Source organism: Ursus arctos, unplaced genomic scaffold, assembly GCF_023065955.2.
Source record: "Ursus arctos isolate Adak ecotype North America unplaced genomic scaffold, UrsArc2.0 scaffold_2, whole genome shotgun sequence".
Classification (NCBI taxonomy): Eukaryota; Metazoa; Chordata; class Mammalia; order Carnivora; family Ursidae; genus Ursus; species Ursus arctos.
Genome location: NW_026622874.1, coordinates 26,446,603 through 26,466,340, shown reverse-complemented (window position 1 = coordinate 26,466,340; position 19,738 = coordinate 26,446,603). Strand labels below are relative to the sequence as shown.

Sequence of the window (19,738 nt, the reverse complement as noted above, 5' to 3'; positions counted from 1 at the left end):
TACCCACAAATCACACTTTGAGAACTATTGCTCTAAAAGGTCCATAGTACAAATAAAATAGAAGGTGTAAAAGTATTACTGTTGCTATCCTATTAAATGAAGTGGTATATGAGAAAGTGCTTATAAACTGAAAAGCACTAGATAAATGTAAATTGATATCATTATTGCCAATAATAACTTTGGGCTCAATTTTACTGGTATTGACTTGCATTCCACAAATGTGGGCATCAGTGTAATTAAAGGGACAGCTAGCTATTATAATATATGGAAGATGTTCACTTAATAGTGCATCCTTTTTTAATCCCTTTATATACTTCAGGAACATTCCACCTTGGATAATAAGATGTATGAAGTCTGAGTGTCTAAATATAAAAATACTTTATCAAGTGACTTTTTTATTGTTTGCCTCCCAAATATTAGCAGTAGTAATAATAGTTTTGCTTTATAAATTATACTATTTCTGACTTGCTTATGCCATTTCATATCTTTGAATTCTATTTTTTCCTCTAAAGCTTTTTGTCATTTTGACATTGAAGAGACACATGCATACTTATACACCTAAAACCTTTGGGCGTGAGGTTTTCTTAAATACATGTGATGAACATTTCTTTAAGAAAGTAGATTATTAGCTCTATTCTTTAAATTCCTTCCTCTTTTATCTAGTGTTTGTGAAGATTAATACTGATTTTAAAAGTCACTTGTCCTTGAATCTAAGAAAAAGGTATTTGAATCTGTCATTTCCTTTTTTTTTTTTTTTTGTCCTGAGCAGAAGTGACTGGACAACCCAAAAGTGCATCTTTTATCAAGACATGGTGGTGGCTACCTGTTCTGATAGTTTCTTTGGCTGTTGGGAGTTTTTTGTTCACTCCTAGTCCTGAGGTAGAAACCACTGCTGTTCAAGAGTTCCAGAACCAGATGAGACAACTTATGAATAAGTATCAAGGTCAAGATGAGAAGCTGTGGAAGAGGAGCCTCACTTTCCTGGAAAAACATCTTAATAGCTCCCAGCCTCGGCCTCAGCCTGCTATCCTGCTGCTCACTGCTGCTCGGGATGCTGAAGAAGCACTCAGGTGCCTAAGCGAACAGATCGCTGACGCCTACTCTTCGTTCCGTAGCGTCCGTGCCATCCGGATCGATGGGGCGGGCAAAGCTACTCAAGACAGTGATGTTGTCAAACAGGAGGTAGATTGGGAACTGAGCAATGGATTCAAGAATGGCCAGAACGCGGCTGTGGTGCACCGCTTTGAGTCCCTGCCTGCAGGCTCTACCTTGATCTTCTACAAGTATTGTGACCATGAAAATGCCGCCTTCAAAGATGTAGCCTTAGTCCTGACGGTCTTGTTGGAGGAAGAGACGCTTGCGACCAGTCTAGGCCTAAAGGAAATTGAAGAAAAAGTGAGAGATTTCCTCAAAGTCAAGTTCACTAACTCTGACACACCCAACTCCTACAAACATATGGACCCAGACAAATTGAGCGGGCTCTGGAGCCGTATTTCTCACTTGGTCCTGCCTGTCCAACCTGAAAATGCCCTGAAAAGTGGCATCTGCTTATAAAGGGTGACAGAAGACAAAATCATTTTTCGAGTTCTGAAAATTTTTCAGACTTCATAGCCAGAGATGGGACTCAGAGCTCTTTTTGAAAGAACTGGTTTCTTTTTAAAGGAAGTTAACTTCTTATGTAAACGTGGAACATCTGAATCATTTATTCAGCCCAATTCTCTGTTCCTTGAGAGAATCATTTCCCTGTTTCCATTGAGATCCGTGTTAATGATCTCTGAGGACTATAGATTATATGCGGTCCCGAGAGGATCTGTTTAGATTCGGGGTTGAAACATTATTTCTATGGTATGACCAGACCAGGTTGGGGGGGATTGGGCTCCTTCCTATGAATCCTCTCAATTTTTTAAGTTAGATTGTTCACAGAGTTTGCTGTTAGTAAGGCAGCTCTCTAAACACAACTGTGGGTTTTCCCATTTTGTTCTCTTACGTCATTTAGGTGCGAGTTCCTTAGTCAGCTTCCCCTTATAGGAACAAGAGTAATGAAAGGTCACCTGAGTGTGTGTTCGGACTTTTTTTTTTTCCTTTGTTTTTGGAGGGCGGGAGAAGGAAGCAAGGGAAAAGAGAAATTGTGGAATGAGGAAGGAAAAGGGGGGGGAGTCTTCAAGGTGAAATTTAAAATAAGCCACTGAGACTTCGGTCACTCAGGCAAGGCCATATAAACTCCATTCTCAGTGAATTCTATTGGGGTTTGTTCTTCACGTGTCCTTTTTTTCCTTTAAGAAATTTTTGGTCCTCCCAAGGATTTTGAAGCATGTATATTATAAGGTTTAGCATTATTTGTTCATTTGACTCTGAAGGGTGTGGTCAATTCAGAGCAGATTATTTTGGACATATCCTGAAGCTTTTGTTTTGAATTCAGTAATACAGTTGCAGGAATTGGTAAACCATTGGTCAGCCAGCTTTCCTGGACTGTCAGAGAAGGATTTGATTTTCTGCGTGCAGTCCTAAGTCCTTTAATGACACTCTTAAGACAAATGGAAAGATTTACTATGCACGTGATAAATTTTGTAAGAGTGCCTCAAGCCAAAAAGAAAGGGAACTGTACCACATGTGAAGAATGTTGAAATGTGCTATCGTGTGTCCCCGTGCTACCCTTGCATTTCAGGGGTCGCTTTGCTTCTGTAACTGAGCTTTCGCATCTGTCGACTGCTTTGTTTTTCTTCAAATCTTAAGATTCCGGATCCACCATGTTTTGTTTTGTTTTTTATTGGCTACAAACCTTTGAATGAAAATACTGTTTTTAGAATACTAGAGGCAGTCATTGGCTTTATCATTCACCTTTTGAGGATCCCATGCCTGGTAATGGAGTGTGGTCTGGTTTCTTACAACTAGGACAAACAGTATTCACAAATTTATACCCTTTATTGAAATTCGCTCCTGACTGTCAGAAGTCAGGCCATCTGATTTATAGAGGATTCTAAAACAAGAGTTTTTGAAAAGGCTTATTTTATACACATACATTATATGGAGAAAAAAAATGTTTTTATTAAATGTTTCACTGACCAAAATAATTTTAAAGACATTAATGTTACTTATATCTTTCAGGAAAAATAATTGTAGCAGGTGATCTGTAAATGACTTTAGAGGCTATTTTAGTAATTTAAATAAATTTACTTTCTTTGTTTGTACTCTGTGTGTTGTAAACTTAATGATTCATAAACATTTTTTTTCCAGTTAATCCTAGAGTTTTCTTTACACTTGAACAATTTTAGTAACTTCTGCTAAGAGAAACAAAGGCCAAAGAACTAGAGCCATTCACAAGAATATTGGTTAAAAATATAATCACCATGGTTTTCTGTTTCATGCAGGTATTTGAATTATCACTATATTGGAATTAATTTAAGTTTTCCTGACTTGACAAAAGTATCTGCAGCATTGTTTCTCAAATTTTTCCTTCTCACCTCACTAAAGCGCCTTTTTAGATATTTTTTTCCCTAATTGTCTATCCCCTTGAAATTCTAATACCACACATATACTATATCTGTTTATGGACTTTGTATATTTTTGTTCTTTATGCATAGAAGAGTAAGATTTTTTGCCCTCCAAGAACCAGTAGTTGTCCCCGCTGAGAATGCATACTCAAGAACATCTGTATTTAATTTAATTTAATTTATGTATGTATGTATGTATTTATTTATGTATTTATCTATTAATTGACTCCATGCCCAGCATGGAGCCCAGTGTCAGGCTTGAACTCACAACCTTGAGATCAAGACTTGAGCTGAGATCGAGTTGGACGCTTAACTGACTGAGCCACCCAGTCACCCTGAGAACATGCGTATTTTCGATGCTGCCTAAAACATTCTGTTTTCTGTTTATGTTATTACCCTTTTGGAAGGGAAAATTTAGTAAGTCATCCGCTTGAAAATAGGAGCTTGGGTTTCTAGAAATTAGGCACATTGTGACTTTGGGTGGCAACACTGGCCCAGGGAAAACCACAGCACAGTACTGGTCTTACAGATTTCTAGAAACTTAATTTGCTTCCCTTCCTTCAGTGACTCTCATATTATCTTTAGGGAAGTTTTCTAAACCTCCAATTTGCAAAACAAAGTTTGGAATTGAACTTGATTTTTATTCTATGAAGAGAATTGTAGCTTGTTTGCATAGTTCATGCCATTAGTTAATGCCTAAAGATACAAAATCTAGTTTCCCTTTGGAAAGTGGCCCTTGTGTTGGCAACATAAGGAAGCATTTCTATTGAATGGTAATGGACTGTTCTGCTATATTGTCTCTATCAAGGTCATAGAGTAAAATCTTAACAGTATGAGGATTCTATTGGCATTAGCCACCTGGGAAGAAGACGTGAGCGCTGAGTTGGAAAACAAGCTGAGAAGGTTGCCATCGACTAAAAGGAAAGTCCTGCCCTGAATATCTTTCTCTCTTTGGCCTGGATTCAGAGAAGTCCTGGTGTGCTTGCAAGCTCTTGGGGATTGTAGGGAAGATAGTCTGTAATGAGCATAAATAGGCAGGAACCCCTCACCATTTACATATTTTACCCTTCTCTTTTGCCCATTCTTTTTTTTTTATATAAGATTTTCTTTCTTTCTTTCTTTCTTTCTTTCTTTCTTTCTTTCTTTCTTTCTTTCTCTCTCTCTCTCTCTCTCTCTCTCTCTCTCTCTTCTTCTTTCTTTCTTTCTTTCTTTCTTTCTTTCTTTCTTTCTTTCTTTCTTTCTTTCTTTCTTTCTTTCTTTCTTTCTTCTTTCTTTCCAGCCAGCGAGAGAGGGAACACAGCAGGGGAGTGGGAGAGGAAGAAGCAGGCTCCCAGCGCCCGAGCCCAATGTGGGACTCGATCCTGGCACGCCGGGATCACGCCCTGAGCCGAAGGCAGACGCCTAACAACTGCGCTACCCAGGCACCCCTTGCCCATTCTTAGACACATCTGGAATAGTTCCTCATTTCTTGCCTTCTCCCTTTCTCCAATTTTATGCTTTGCTAATTCTTACTTGTTTGTTCTTCAGGGCTCAGTTTTTTAGGCAGAACTTCACTGAAACCTTCACTAGTTTCCTTTCCCCAATCCTGGTTTAGGTGCCTCTTTTTTATGTTCTCATTCATCATATATTACCTGACACAGCAGTTAGCACACTCTGCACTACCATAAGCCTCTTGGGAGCAAGAGAGTGTCATCAGTACATGCACAGTGGTAACCACAGCCTGCTCAAATATTTGTTGAATAAAAAATGCACTCCCTACCTAGTTACCTAAAATTGGTAAGTTGCATCTTAGCACTTCACTTGCTTTTTCCTGTTATTCCTGAGCCTTTTTCTAAAGCTGTATAACTACTTCAGCCCCAGTTTAGTAGTGCTATGGGTAATTTAAGGAAGAGGACCGATGCCATAGGATACTGGTTCTTTTCTGGTGGAAGCAAGGATTATTAGTGAGGGGTCCCCAAGGGGAAGGTGAATGGTAAGAGACAAAACTGGGAGGCCATGAGGTCTTTATGCTGAGATTTGGAATTTGAGTTTTCTTTTAAAAGCAAGTTTCCTTACATCTTCTCATATTGCCTAAGAGGGTAGTATAGTCCAAATAAGAGATGGCTATAGGTGTGGAGAGAAGACGGAGAAGAAAAAATATTTAGGTAGAAATGACAAGGTGTGGTTAATTGAATGTAATGTTAGAGAAAATACCTCATAGAGGACTTTTCAAAGTGCTGTAGTACTAAAAATACCTCTTCATTCAACTTAGCCCCTATATCTTCTCTCCCCCAAATACTGAGTACACAGTGGTAGACTAAACTCTTATCTCTGTGTGTCTTTGTTGACTTTTAGCAGTTTGAAGTAGAGATATAGACACGTATTTAGTCAGGAATTGTTTGATTGTAAAATACCCTGTCTAACCAGAAGAGAAAAGGAGGGGTGGGGTGGGTGTTGTAAGAATGCGTTTCAGCCTCCAAGACCGGAGACTGGGAACGAGAGGACTGTTGATGGACAGCTCAACCACCATTCCCTCTGCCTCTCTACTTCTGGCTTGCTTCACCTTAGTAACCTCGCCTTTGTGGCTTAACCTCATCAAAAGGGTGCATTTAACTGGCTCAGTCCAGTGTATGGATGATCCCTGAAAAGAGTATATAATGAAACATAGCTGCCTAGGTCACTCCTTTAACAGGGACCATGGGTTGGGAATGGGGAATGGTATTCTCCTGAAGGCCAGCAAGTGGGCAGATAGGGTTAAGAGACAACTAAAAAAACCTACAAATTTATAAAGACTTTTATATGACACAATGCTGGTTATTTCATTTCATTTTCACCTTAAAAAATGAAATAAAATGATGGAAACATTATTAAAATTTTAAAATCTGGGTCTTGATCATGGCTGTGTCTAGATAAATTTGACCTAAGCAAGTCCTTTATGTGGCTCTGCTACAAATGTGTTCTGATTTCTTCCCATTGCTTCTGTGTGTTTTATGCTGAAAACAGAGAACAGTTATTAAGACTTCAGGTACTATCTTAATATATAATGGCTATTATCAATGTGTTATAAGTCCCTCAAAAGAGCACTGAGCTTTCTTTAGTTTTCAGGCTGTGTCTTGGGCAAGTGCGGTGGTAGGAGACTATGTATCTGATTCAAATTTGATTTTTTAAGTCCCCCCCCCCCCGCAATTTTAGAGAGTACCACTCTTAGGCTGAACTTGAGAATCTTCTCCATGCTATGCAGCCCTTTACAGAGAACATTCACTCAGTAGTTATTCTTCATAGGCAATTTTTAAAAATCTCAGTCTCTCATAGTTTAAGTGGATTTCTCATTTCATCTACCATATAGATGGAAAAGATCTACATGAAGGTTTTCATATTTGAATATGTATTAAGTTGTCTATCACCCTTTCCTATTTTTTGTCAGCTACTTACTAAGTGTTTATTAAAGCTCCAAACACCATTTCAAGTGCTTCACAGGTATTAACGGGTTCAAGTCTCATGATAGCTCTGTGAGGTAGTACTGTTATCCCAATTTAATAGACAGGAAGCTGAAGCACAGAAAGGTAAAGTGACACTCGAGAACCCCCAAGGAAAAAGTGGTGAGACAGAAATTGGAATTTAGGCAGTCTTGCATTTAGGCGGTCTGGCTTTAAAGCATCTATTGTCAACCACTATGTATATAGTCTCTAGAACCCACAAATATGGTATTTCCCCCCAATCTATTCAGGATCTATACAGGTTGGAGTAGTTTTCCATTTTGTAGGTTCTTATTTGTGGCTCTCCTTTATTTATTTATTTTTATTATGTTAGTCACCATACAGTACATCATTGGTTTTTGAGCTAGTGTTCCATGATTCATTGTTTGTGTATAACACCCAAGGCTCCATGCAATATGTGGCTCTCCTTTAAACCCCTGTCTTTCTTTCCTCCTTGCCCAGCTTTGTGGAATTCAATGTCGCACACACTAAGAGTCTGAAGAATTTTGAGTAGGGTGAGACAGTCATCATGCACTCCTACCTGTTGACTCATACTTGCATCATGCTTCTGGAACTAAAGACCTGCAGTGTGGAGTCACAGTTGATCCTTTCGAAATACCTATATGTAACCTAGGTGTTAGCTGTCCCTACATACCACACAGCCTGTGTGCCCTCTCTCAGTCTTGATGCAAAACGGCACCTCTTTGAATTGCTGAGAAAGAGTTTGCATCAGGAACATTGGTAATTGCACAGAAACAGAGGGGAAAGTTTTACTAAGAGCACACCCCCTACAATCTGGAGTCTGGAGTCTGACTGCCTGAGTCCAACTCCCAACTCTACACCTTACTCAAGCTCAATTCAATGACATTGGCAAATTACTTAACTTCTCTCCGACTCCGTTTTCTCTTCTCTAAAATGGGGAAAATAATATAAATACTATCTTATAGTGTTGTGAGGATTAAGTCAGTTGATCTGTGCAGAGCACATAGAAAGTGCCAAGGACACCAAAGGGTTCCAAAGCCATTTCTGTTCACTTAAATTCTTACTATTGATTCTCCTCTCTTCTTTGTGACATCAACTGGCTGACTTCTATTTCCACCCTCCTGAGCGACCCTCATGCTGAGTACTTGGGCTTGTTCCTAGCTTACATCTCCATCACAAACCACAACCCATCGCAGTTCATTAAAGGTCTTCTAATTAACCAGAATCCACCCTCTCTAAAAGTCTGGGGAATTATAAAGAATGAGAAAGCTTTCTGTCACACATAGAGACCTCTTTCTCCGATCTTTCATGGCTTATTCAGCTTCACTATCCCACTTTTATCCTTAAAGACCTCACTTCTATTCAAGCGATTGTAATTGGTTGAGATTCTTTTCCAAGTGAAGCACAGACTACCCTGTGTGGAACACAAAGATGTACCACCTAGATCTCCGTAAAGAAAGAACCAAATGCTGGGCATGCAGTCAGTGAACAGCCTTCACTACCAACCACTTTATGGATTACTTCAGCAGCAGAGAGTCATTTTGCCCAAGGTCATGCCAGGTTAGGGGGAGAGTGGTACACATTCAATGACTGATAAAGGGAATATAAAGGCTCCAGCTTCTCAGCCCAACGCAATGCAATTTGGATGGACCATTTTCACTCCAGAGTTTTCCCATGTAGTTAGCTGAGGCTATAGGACCTGTATTATAGTGTGACTCCCCCCTCACCCCCATCCTGCTTCCTTTGCCTCCTCTCCATTGGTGTAAATTCATCCCAAGGGCATTCCCTAGTAAACATCCAGCACACGAAATTTTGCCTGAGTCTGCTTCTCAAAGACCCGAACCCGTGCCACACTGTAAACTTGGAATGATAGCTAATGTTTTTTTTGAGCACTTAACTTGTGCCAAGCACCATGACTGGCACCATACATATGGTATCTCATTCAATTTTCATAGACTTTTGAAGTACACACTATTACTATCTCCCTATTATACACGAGAAAACAAAGACATGAAGTTTTACTTTGGAGGTAGAATTTGAGCTCAGACCATCTGACTCCAGAACCTACCTTCTTAACCACCATACTACATTCTATCCCCTCATAATATCTACTTTTTTAAAAAAAATATATTTTTAAGTAATCTCTTACACCCAACACGGGGCTCAAAACTGCAACCCTGAGATCAAGAGTCACATGCTCTGCTGACTGAGCCAGCCAGGCACCCCCAAAATATCTACTTTTTAAGTGAAATGTTAAACCGTATCTTATAACCATAAACATATAATGGTTATAATTTAGGGAAACATAGTGCCTGACTTACAGAATCACTTCATTACCTGATGAAATGTACACCCCTCTATAGAGACAAAATCTGGCAAAAAGGTTTGAAGCTCTGTTAGGAAGAACACCATTCTAAGAGCAAAGGCAGACTGCGGCTCTGATTTCCTAACTTGAATGTGCATTGAACTAGATATTTAAAATCTCTGCCAATGCCAGTTCTATAAAATTGGCAAAGGTTCTAATACCTGAAAATATTGTAAAGCCCAAAGTATTTTGTTCAATGTCTCCTCTGAAAGAGTCTTATCTCTGGCAGTCCATGATCTGTCCATTGTTCAACAGATGATTCAAACCGTGGTTATGTAGTGCAATACTTGCTGTTTGAAACAGAACATCTTTGTGGGCAAATTCCAATGAAATCTTTCTCTTTGGAAAGAGTCCCAAAGAATTAGATTTCCTATCGTTAGATGGTAGGTTCCAAAGACCAGAGCTTTGCTCCTCTGAAATATTTGTATTAGCCTTGGATACGCAGGTTGATAGACACGGAGGAGATGAAGTGTTTTTCTGTTCAGGAAATGTAGCCAACTTTCTATCTCTGACTTCACCTCTAAGTACTATCGTTATTGAATCAGCAGGTCTGCTTTTTGAGTCATGTGGTTATTCTTGAAGGAACTATTTGACCTTTGCCATTTTTCCCAAGGAGATCAATGCATATTAGATGATCGGACTATAGGTTGAGCTCAGATTTAGTTCTAAGCAACGAATCTTTTGCCTTTGTATCATGTTATCTCATTCCTCTAGGAAAGTGGCACAAACATCAAAATTTACAGCAGTCTCAACATCTGCCTTAAATCTTTCATAAAGTGTTCAGGGAGGAATATAAATATATATGTGCATCCTAAAAATTACCTTTTAATATTAAATAAAATATAAATAACAAAGTGGGATGGATGGATAAGGCCAATATAATTCACATAGCTATGGTTGTCTCCCATAATTAGAAAGTTGTTTAGGTGCTCTATGTTTGTTTCAAATCTTAAATATAAGCATGAGTTCAAACAAGCAAAAAACCCAAATCATGTTTTCCTCAAAGCATCAACTCTCCTTGAAACAATACAAACAGCACAATGAAGTCAAAATATGTAAAGAATATAAACAGAAATGTGTAAAGCCAGAAAGCAGCTGAACAGGAAGAGTTTGGAATTAAGGGGCTGGGATAATCAGCAAGCCTGGTAAAGTCCATTTTTCAGACACTATGAGGTCATGCTTAAGATAGCAAAATACTTGTGGCGCCTTTCATCTGAGGTTCTCCAAGTACTTTGCTGACATTATCTAATAGCAAACATTATCACCCCCATTTTATAGGTGGAGAAACTAAGATACCAAGAGATTAAGTAACTTACTTAAGCATGTACAGTGAGTCAGTGATGGAACCAGAAATTTATTTCAGGAATCTAATCTACTTTTCTATTCGTATCACTAGGTCAGCTTTCCAGATCCAAAAGACATTTATTGGTGTAAATTTGTATTAACTGTACTTTTAAAACCGTTATTATCTTCTGTAAACAATTACATGAAAATGCTTTTGTTGGAAGTCATGGTTGCTTTTCATGGGAGAAATTTAAGAGGTGATTCAAAAATAAATTATCCCAGATTCAAAAAAGTATCCACATTAGGTTTAGGTTATTTAGTAGAAATATATTAGGTATCTAATACAGAACCATACGAAATTATGTCAGATAGTATCCAGTGTCCTAATGGTTATTCTGTGGGTGCGTGTCATACATCATTTTTGGTAAAGTGGGCATGAACAGGAAAGGTTTAGGGATTATTCTATACTTTCTACTCCCACTCAACTCAGAACTGTCCCTGAAAATTCTGTAATTTCTGTGGGAACAAATTATGAGGGGAGAGGGTGGTTCTTGTTTGTTATCCTTTCAAGAATGTTACTTTGACTTTAGCCCTAATCTCCAAAATCTTTTAAGTCTTTTATAGTCTGCTTCATGAACACAAACTTTTCCGTGCAGAGTTGGTATTACTACTTCTGACAAAAGTCACGAAAACAGGAGGGTCTGGGTGGTTCCATTGGTTAAGCGACTGACTCTTGGTTTTGGCTCAAGTGATGATATCAGCTGTTGTGAGATTGAGGTCCATGTTGGGCTCCATGCTGAGCATGGAGTCAGCAAGAGATTCTCTCCCCTCTCCCTCTCCCCCTGCCCCTCCCACTTGTGCTCTCTCTCTCTCTCAAATAAATAAATAAATCTTTTTTAAAAATCACAAATACAAACTTGTATTTATATATACTAGTATCAAATACTTGTGCTAGAAGTAAACTAATAATCACAGGACAAAAATAAAGTTTGATAATATTAACTGCATGTGAACTCTAACTACATTTCAAAATGGAGAATTTGTAAATTTCGCCTTCATTTTGGCCTGAGCTCAGGATTGAGGTTACTGATGGGAGATCAGGTTAATTTAGGGCAGAGAGCTGCACATAAACATCCACAGATATACACATTACATATACACATCCTTTCTTTTTTCACTTGTGTGGTATGGTTAAAAGGTTACCAGAGAGTTGGGCAAAGAGAGGAATCACGAACCCAGCAAACCCAGCTATTTCTCCCTTAGTCATTCCTATCTTCTTGGTTCTACCAACATGCAGAAATCCACAGCCCAGTGTTCTTTTTAAAATTTTTTTAAAGATTTTTTTCTTTTCTTTCTTTTTCTTTTCTTTCTCTTTCTTTCTTTCTTTCTTTCTTTCTTTCTTTCTTTCTTTCTTTCTTTCTTTCTTTCTCTTTTTTTTCAGAGAGAGAGGGAGAGTGAGAGCACGAGAACACAAGCAGGGAGCCACAGGCAGAAGGAGAAAAAGGCTTCCTCGTTGAGCAAGAGCCAAACCCAGGACCCCAGGATCATGACCTGAGCCGAGGGCAGCCGCTCAACCAACTGAGCCACCCAGGTGTCCCTTCCAGGGTTCTTTCTAAAGAGACTCCAACTGCTTTGAGCAGCCACACTGTGTAGTGGAGCAGGCACGCCTTCTGGACTCAGAAGATGGAGGTTCCACGCGTAGCTCTTCCACTCTTCAGCCTGTGGCCAAAAGCAAGCCACATCATGGCTCCAGGCTTCAGCTTCGTCATCTGAGAGAGGGATTGTGGTGATACTCCACAGGTTTTGGTGAGCATTAAGCAAGACAGTGTGTGTGAATAGCTGAGGTTACTAAAGGTTGTATTTGTTATATAAAATTAGTTATGTAAAATGCATATGTATTAGTTATAACCACTTATATACATAAAATAATTATCAGCATGTGTTAGAACAGTATGTATGTTTGTGCAAATTTTTCCATTCATGCTTAACCGATGCAATCACTTGTAATTCCAAAACCAGCTCTCCCTTCATCATTTATTCCTGCCTGTCAGTTTTTCTGTCAGACAGCTCCAGCTGCTTTTGCCCCCTTATAACGTTTGGTTCAGGCAGTAGGATTTGTAACCAAATGCTCACATGTTCTCATTTCTTGTTTCAACAGGTGGGGAGCACCCAATCCTGGGATTCCAGGAGTGTTTTTTAGTGGCCAATAAGCCCCATTAAAACCTGTGGGTCTTCTTCCACACTGGGCACCCAGCTGCCTTTTTCTATTTTTGAAAGGGCTGCAGAAAATCTCCTGTCAAGAGTTTAAAACTTTCCACAGCCTGTAAATAGGGTGGTTCACCCCTTGCAAAATATAACCTGGTTTGGTTACGTGTAACCTTATTCTGACATATTCTTCAGCATTTCTTTTTTAATGGCAGCTGTCTTGGTCTATGATGTTCCACTGCCTATTTCATTTGTATTATTGGTCCATAAAACAGCATTGAAACAGAGAGATGCTCTCAGAAGAGACACTCTTCTCTTTAAGATTGTTCTGAGAAAAAGGGATTGCCCTTGTACAGTAAAGGGATTACCATGCTTGTTAGTTAAGCTGTTTAAAAGAAATGCCAACAGAGAAAATACTAAAAAGAAGGCACTCAACATTAAAAGAGACTAATCTTTGAAGGTGTATGGAGGTAAATTAGGAAAACAGAATTTTTAAAGCTTAAAAAATTTCAAAATCACCCATTTCTGAAGTGCTCTTGTTCTTAACAAGTATAAAACTTAATTTGAGGAAAATGGGAAAGACTTGGGACTTAGATTTAGGCATACTGGTTGTCTCATTTGCAAATCTTGTTGTGGAATCCTAAGAAGATGAAAGCAAATCATAGTAATAAGATGACCAAAAGTCAGCCTCACCTAATTCAGACCCACTCCCAAACACCAGAGTCTATTATTTTTATGTAGTTATATACTTGAATATAAATATATAAATATATATATACCTAGAGAAAATGTCTAGAATTATTTTGATTTTTATTTACATAAAAGTTAGACTGCAGACATTGTTGAAGCAAGTGACTTTTTTACGCTCAACAACGCTTTTATTAAAAATGTTTTTTGAGATATACCCATTGGTTCCGATGTCTCACAATTACTACAACAAATTAATCTATGATTTTAAGCCTCTATATTTAAAAAAAAATCAGCCTCAGATTTGTTCTAAATCCTAGTTTGCTTTTGACCTTATCAAAAATAGAAAAAGGAAGACACTCACTAACCCCATGGCTTGGCTCTATTCCAATAGCACTTCAGTACTCATTGTAAGGGAGGGATTAGCCATCAAAAGTGAAGTGTGGATTTGAAGCAATTTTCCAGATAATTCAATCCCCGAAAAGCTACTTTGAACTGAACAACCAGATATTTAAGGAATGGACTTTGTTCTTTCTTAAATGTTTACCTAGTTCTCCCAGTCTACTTCATTGGTAGAATGAATTCATCCATCTATCCGTTCTATGAGTTTTTCACTAACTGTTAGAACTAAATGCGCAGTACTCCATTAAACAGGTTTTATTTATTTACATTATTTTTTTTTATTTTTTAAATTCCAGTCTATTAACATAGTGTTAAATTAGTGTCAGGTGTACAATATAGTTATTGAACAATATATAGTTGGTTGTACAATATAGTTATTCAATGCTCACATCACATCTCTTCACCTATTTCACCCATCCCCTGCCCACCTCCCCTCTGGTAACCACCAGTTTGTTCTCTATAGCTAAGAGTCTTGGTTTTGTTTGGTTTGGTTTGGTTTTTAATACTAAAGAGAGAGAGGGGACGAGCAGGGGGAGGGGCGGAGGGAAAATCCCAAGCAGACTCCACAATGAGTGCAGAACCCAATGCAGGCTCGATCTCAGGACTCAGAGATCATGAGCTGAGCTGAAATCAAGGCTGGGACGCTTTAACCAACTCTACCACCCAGGCGCCCCAGTCTGGGTTTTCTAAACAGGTTTGTTTTATGTGTGATCATGAAGAAGGGGCGTGCCCTTTGTGAAAGACATGTTTATCCTTTTCATGTTATACAATACAGGATGTACTTCCTAAATTCTAGCTACCTTTACCAACCACTATGAATGAATAACTCAAAAACAGGTTGGGAGAAAAGTGTAGATGCTACCTATGATTAACTGTTTGTCCTACAGTCCCATTACATCCTTAAGCCATATCCTATACCTTAAGAAAGAGATACATACCCTAAAATCAGAATCCCTACTAACATTAGGTCCATCCAGGTTAAATTCCTTGTTCTAGAGTCACCGGGCAAGTCAGTGTGAGTAGAGGGTTTAGAATCAGATCTAGGTTGGATCAACAATGCCCTTCTACTCAATATGAGAGTTTCAAGCCCTTACAAACCCTGAGGTGTTCTATCATAAGGATTTCATTCTCAACAACTGGTTTGTGCGAAATCAATATTAATTGTATTTATAGATTATTTTGAGTGTTTTTTTTTTCTTTTTCTCTTTTGAGACAGAGAGACTGGGTGCATGCAGGAACGGGAAAGAGAGGCAGAGGGAGAGAGAATCGTTTTTTTTTTTTTCTTTTTTAACTTTTTTGTGGGGAGAGAGCATCTTAAGCAGGCTCCACACTCAGCACAGAGCCTGAAGTGACACTAGGTCTCACAACTCAGATCATAACCTGAGCCAAAATCAAGAGTTGGACACTTAACCAACTGAGCCACTCAGTCACCCCCGGAATGGAGTTTTAAGATCTTTTTTAATGTTAGAAAATAAATTCCCAGACCATCTAAATATGTTTGTGCTTACTTAGGCTTGTTTGCTGCTAAATTCATTGAAAATCTCTCTGATCTCTTTCTTAAGAGTGATGTCTTGACTTTTCCAGATAAGGATAAACCTTTTACCTAGCAGTAAAGCAGAACCAATCTGTTTTAATATTTACTCAGGAGGCTATAAGTAAAGGAAGTGAAGTAAAGGGCTCTGTTTTAGTTTTACTAGACCTTGTTTTGTTGGAATTTCTTTTCTTCCAAGATATGGCATTTTGCAAGGGTCAGGTAACTTTTTACACTGAAGAAGAACAAGATTCTGAGCCACAAATGAGCTCAAATCCCAAGTTCCTCTTTTTCAGTGAGTAGACCAACACTGCTTGCTGTCTTCCTGTATTTTATCTGTGACTGTGAATGACTGAATCCTCAAAGAACTTTCAGGTACATTCCACATCATGTATTTCTGGCAGCAGTAGACTTCATCATGTGCTCTCTCACAGAATCTCAAAATCTCAGGGCATTTCTGCGAACTGCGTCATGGTCTCAGGACTGACTGAATGGCACCAAGCATGAGAAACATACGGTTTTTAAAGCATCGACTTATACCTACAGGTTTGTCCAATAACAAGTAGACTCTGCTGAGATGGTCCAGTGTGTTCTTACCACAGGCAAATTTTTGCCATGTTTTCATCTCGGGCTGTAAGGATGATTAAACCTGTGGGGACTCCAGATCATGACCGGAACCAAAGGCAGGTGCTTAACCAGCTGAGGTACCCAGGCGCCCCTGCAATTCACTTTTTTAAAACTATATTTGCGAGATTTATTCTTTAACTTATTTTCATTGCTATTTAGTGTTTCAGTGTTTAATTTTCCTCTGCTTGCTTACCCATTCTCCTGCTGATGGACGTATTATTTTCTATTTTTTCTATTATAAACAATGCTTCCGTAAAAATTCTGGTATTCATCTCCTGTGCACCTGCGTTTTTTATGTTAGTTAGATATTTAATACAAATCTGAGATGGGATAAGGAGCTTGGGTCAGAATATAAATCAGTATATCATCTCCTTGGTCAAGAAAATCTTACCTCAAAAAAAGTGTCCACTCACCTGAAGCGTGCTTAGTGATGCATTTGATTTATATACTTGGACAAGATCTTCTTCTTATTGTGGTCCAGCAACAATGAGTTTGAGAACATGGACCACTTTCAGTGAAATCGTGGGGTCATAGGCACATCTTCAACTTCACTGCATATTTCCAAACTCTTCTCCCAAATCATTAGACCAATTTATACAGCTCTCAGAAGTGCATAAAAATTCCCATTGCTTCATGTCATTGCCAACACGTGGTATTATCAGACCTTTTAATTTTTGCCAATCTGGCGGGAGTGAGATGGTTTCTCATTATGGTTTTATTTTGTCTCTCCCTGATTGCTAGTGATTAGAACATCTTACCATTTAAAAAAAATTTAAATTATTTTTTATGGGGATATAATTGACATAACGTTGTATTAGTTTTAGGTGTACAGCATAACGATGTGATATATGTGTATATTTTGATCACACAGTATTTGTCTTTCTCTGTCCGATTTACTTCACTTAGCATAATGTCCTCAAGTTTTATCCATGTTGTGGCAAATGGCTGCCATTTTTAAAAATTGGTTTTTAGGTTTGTTTTTATTTTTTTTTACCCTAACATGGGGCTTGAACTTACAACCCTGAGATCAAGTGTTGTGTGCTCTGCTGACCAAACCAGCCAGGTGCCCCAGTTTTTTTTTTTTTTAAGATTTTATTCATTCATTCGACAGAGAGACAGCCAGCGAGAGAGGGAACACAAGCAGGGGGAGTGGGAGAGGAAGAAGCAGGCTCATAGCGGAAGAGCCTGATGTGGGGCTCGATCCCATAACGCCAGGATCACGCCCTGAGCCGAAGGCAGACGCTTAACTGCTGTGCCACTCAGGCGCCCCCCAGTTTGGTTTTTTTAATCACTGAACTTTCCTGAACGGTTGGTACTGATCTGCAATTGTTTTCTGCATTTGTTAAGTTTTTTTATTCAATGTTCCAAAGGTGGACCATGTCACCTTACTGCTTTTTATTTATTATTATTGTTATCATTATTTTTTTGGTGGTGATATTTTTATATTTATTTATTTTTATCTTATTTTAAACCCAGTATAGTTAACATACAGTGTTATAGCTTATAGCAATTTCAGGTGTACAATATAGTGATTCAACAATTCTATACATTACTCAGTGCTCATCATGATAAGTGTGCTCTTAATCCCCTTCACCTACTTCACCCATCCCCCCCCCACCCTTCTGGTTACCATTTGTTTGTTCTCTTGAGTTAAGGGTTTTTTTGGTTTGTCTCTTTTTTTTTTCTCTTTGCTTGTTCGTTTTGTTTCTTAAATTCCACATATGAGTGAAATCATATGGTATTTGTCTTTCTCTGACTTATTTTAATTAGAATTAAACTCTCTAGATCCATCCATGTTGATGCAAATGGCACAATTTCATTCTTTTTTATGGCTGAGTAATACTGCACTGTATGTACACCACATCTTCCTACCCACACATCTATCAGTGGACACTCAGGCTGCTTCCATATTTTGGCTACTGTACGTAATTCCGCAATAAACATAGGGGTGCGTATGTCTTTTCAAATTAGTTTTTTTGTATTCTTGGAGTAAATACCCAGAAGTAGAATTACTAGATGATATAATTCTATTTTTCACTTTTTACTCTTTTCCACAGTGGCCGTACCAGTTTCCTTATGGCTTTTTAAATCTCCTCCTCCCTCTCTCCCTTTCCCCATTTTTGACCATTCCATTCTTGCCTGTGGAATGTTATTGGTGCTCCTGTGACTGCCCCTCCTTCAGCTGGGGACTCCCAATGTCCCCTCATCTTCTGTCCCCAGCCAAATACTCTTCTTCGTCTGGGTTCCACTCACCCTGGCAGGCTACCCTTCTAGGAGGATTCCTTCCATATTAGATTTCTTTTTTTTTTTTTTTTAAGGAAAATACCTAATCTTTATTTTAAAATAGTTATTTTTAAATGGTTAGTATTTTCACATGGTTCAAAATTCTTAAAGTCTAAAAGAGTACAACTGATAAATCTCCCTCTTACCCCCATCATCAGTTTCCTTCCACACAGACAGCCAGTGATAGCAGTGTCTTCTGCATCCATGTAGAGATAGCTTATACATGCACGAGCAAATATGACATATCTCTCCACCTTTTCTTAACTCAAATAGTGGGGTACTATTTACATGGGTTCTGACTTCGGGTTCAGTTATCTCTGACACCTCTTTTGGAGCAAGAACACTTAACTTGGTGGATACCATTCTCTACCTGGCTGCTGAGGTCCCTGTACCTTTTTCAGGTTGAATCCAGCATCTGGTTCCTCTGGCTTCCAGATTCTGGTGCACACATCAAGCTTTACACGTTGTCTCCTCAAAGCCCTTCTCATGAGTTTGAGGTAAAGAAGGAGCTACTTCTGCACCCCTCTGCACATTCTCTCCAAAAATCTTCCTCTCAAATTGTGTGACTCTACAATCTCTCAAGGCTTTCATATCACTGACCAGGTTGAAGGGTCTTGAGAGAGAGGTCAAGAATTGCATACTTGGTGTCATATTACTTCTTTGCAAATTTGCCACTTGGATGCCTGTCTCATAATTTACTTGCTGCTATCAGTTTGCCTTAGGGCCTCACTCAAAAATCGCAATTTAATATTCATTAGAGTCAAATACAGTTAAATGCTGCAAGAGCTAATGTGTAAGGATGTAAACAATAAAAGTTATGGCATGTCAGAAAGGAGAGAAGTGGCTGTGTTTGAGGTATTTGGGAGGTGAAGGAGCGGCAGGGATCAGCACAAGATATGAGAGGTGGAAACTGTGCATAGGCTGATATGAGGATAGCATTGCTCTCCACATAGTGACAGGAACTTTTGGTGTTTTCTCTGTTACCCAGGAGGCAGCATGGGGGTGAAGAATTATAAATAGGCTTTAGAGTAAGGGAGACCTCAAATCTTATATTTACCTTTTACTGATGGTATAATATTGGGCAAATTGCTTAGCTTTTCACAACCCCTTTCCTCTTCTAAAAAAATAGTTTTATAATACTTAATAAGGTGGTTGAATAAATTCAGCGAAATAACATATGAAAAGCATCTATCCCACCGCTTTACATAGAATGGATGGGGAAAACAACTAAATAACTCTTTACTTAAGTTGTTTTTTTTGCTACCACTGGCACCATTGGGATACCCCCATTTCCTGCTCTTCCCTCCAGCACAGCTCCCTAGAGACACAGTACACATTTTACACACCTGCAGGATTTGGGTACATCCACTTACGTCCTATTCAGGCACAGCTAAAGGCCCTACAAAGAGGGAGTAGTTACTGCCTC

General features: G+C 38.8%; 1 protein-coding gene across 4 annotated transcripts in view; it reads left to right on the top strand.

The window, feature by feature from the left end:
• TOR1AIP1 (torsin 1A interacting protein 1) overlaps window positions 1-3,188 on the top strand; it is a 36,712-nt gene extending 33,524 nt beyond the window's left edge. For all 4 annotated transcript variants that reach the window (XM_026509144.4, XM_044387851.3, XM_026509145.4 and 1 more), the window contains one exon: window positions 770-3,188. In XM_026509144.4, the coding sequence (XP_026364929.2) occupies window positions 770-1,554 (785 nt within the window). In that variant the 3' untranslated portion in view covers window positions 1,555-3,188. The remainder of the gene's footprint in view (window positions 1-769) is intronic.
• The last annotated feature ends 16,550 nt before the right edge of the window (window positions 3,189-19,738 follow it).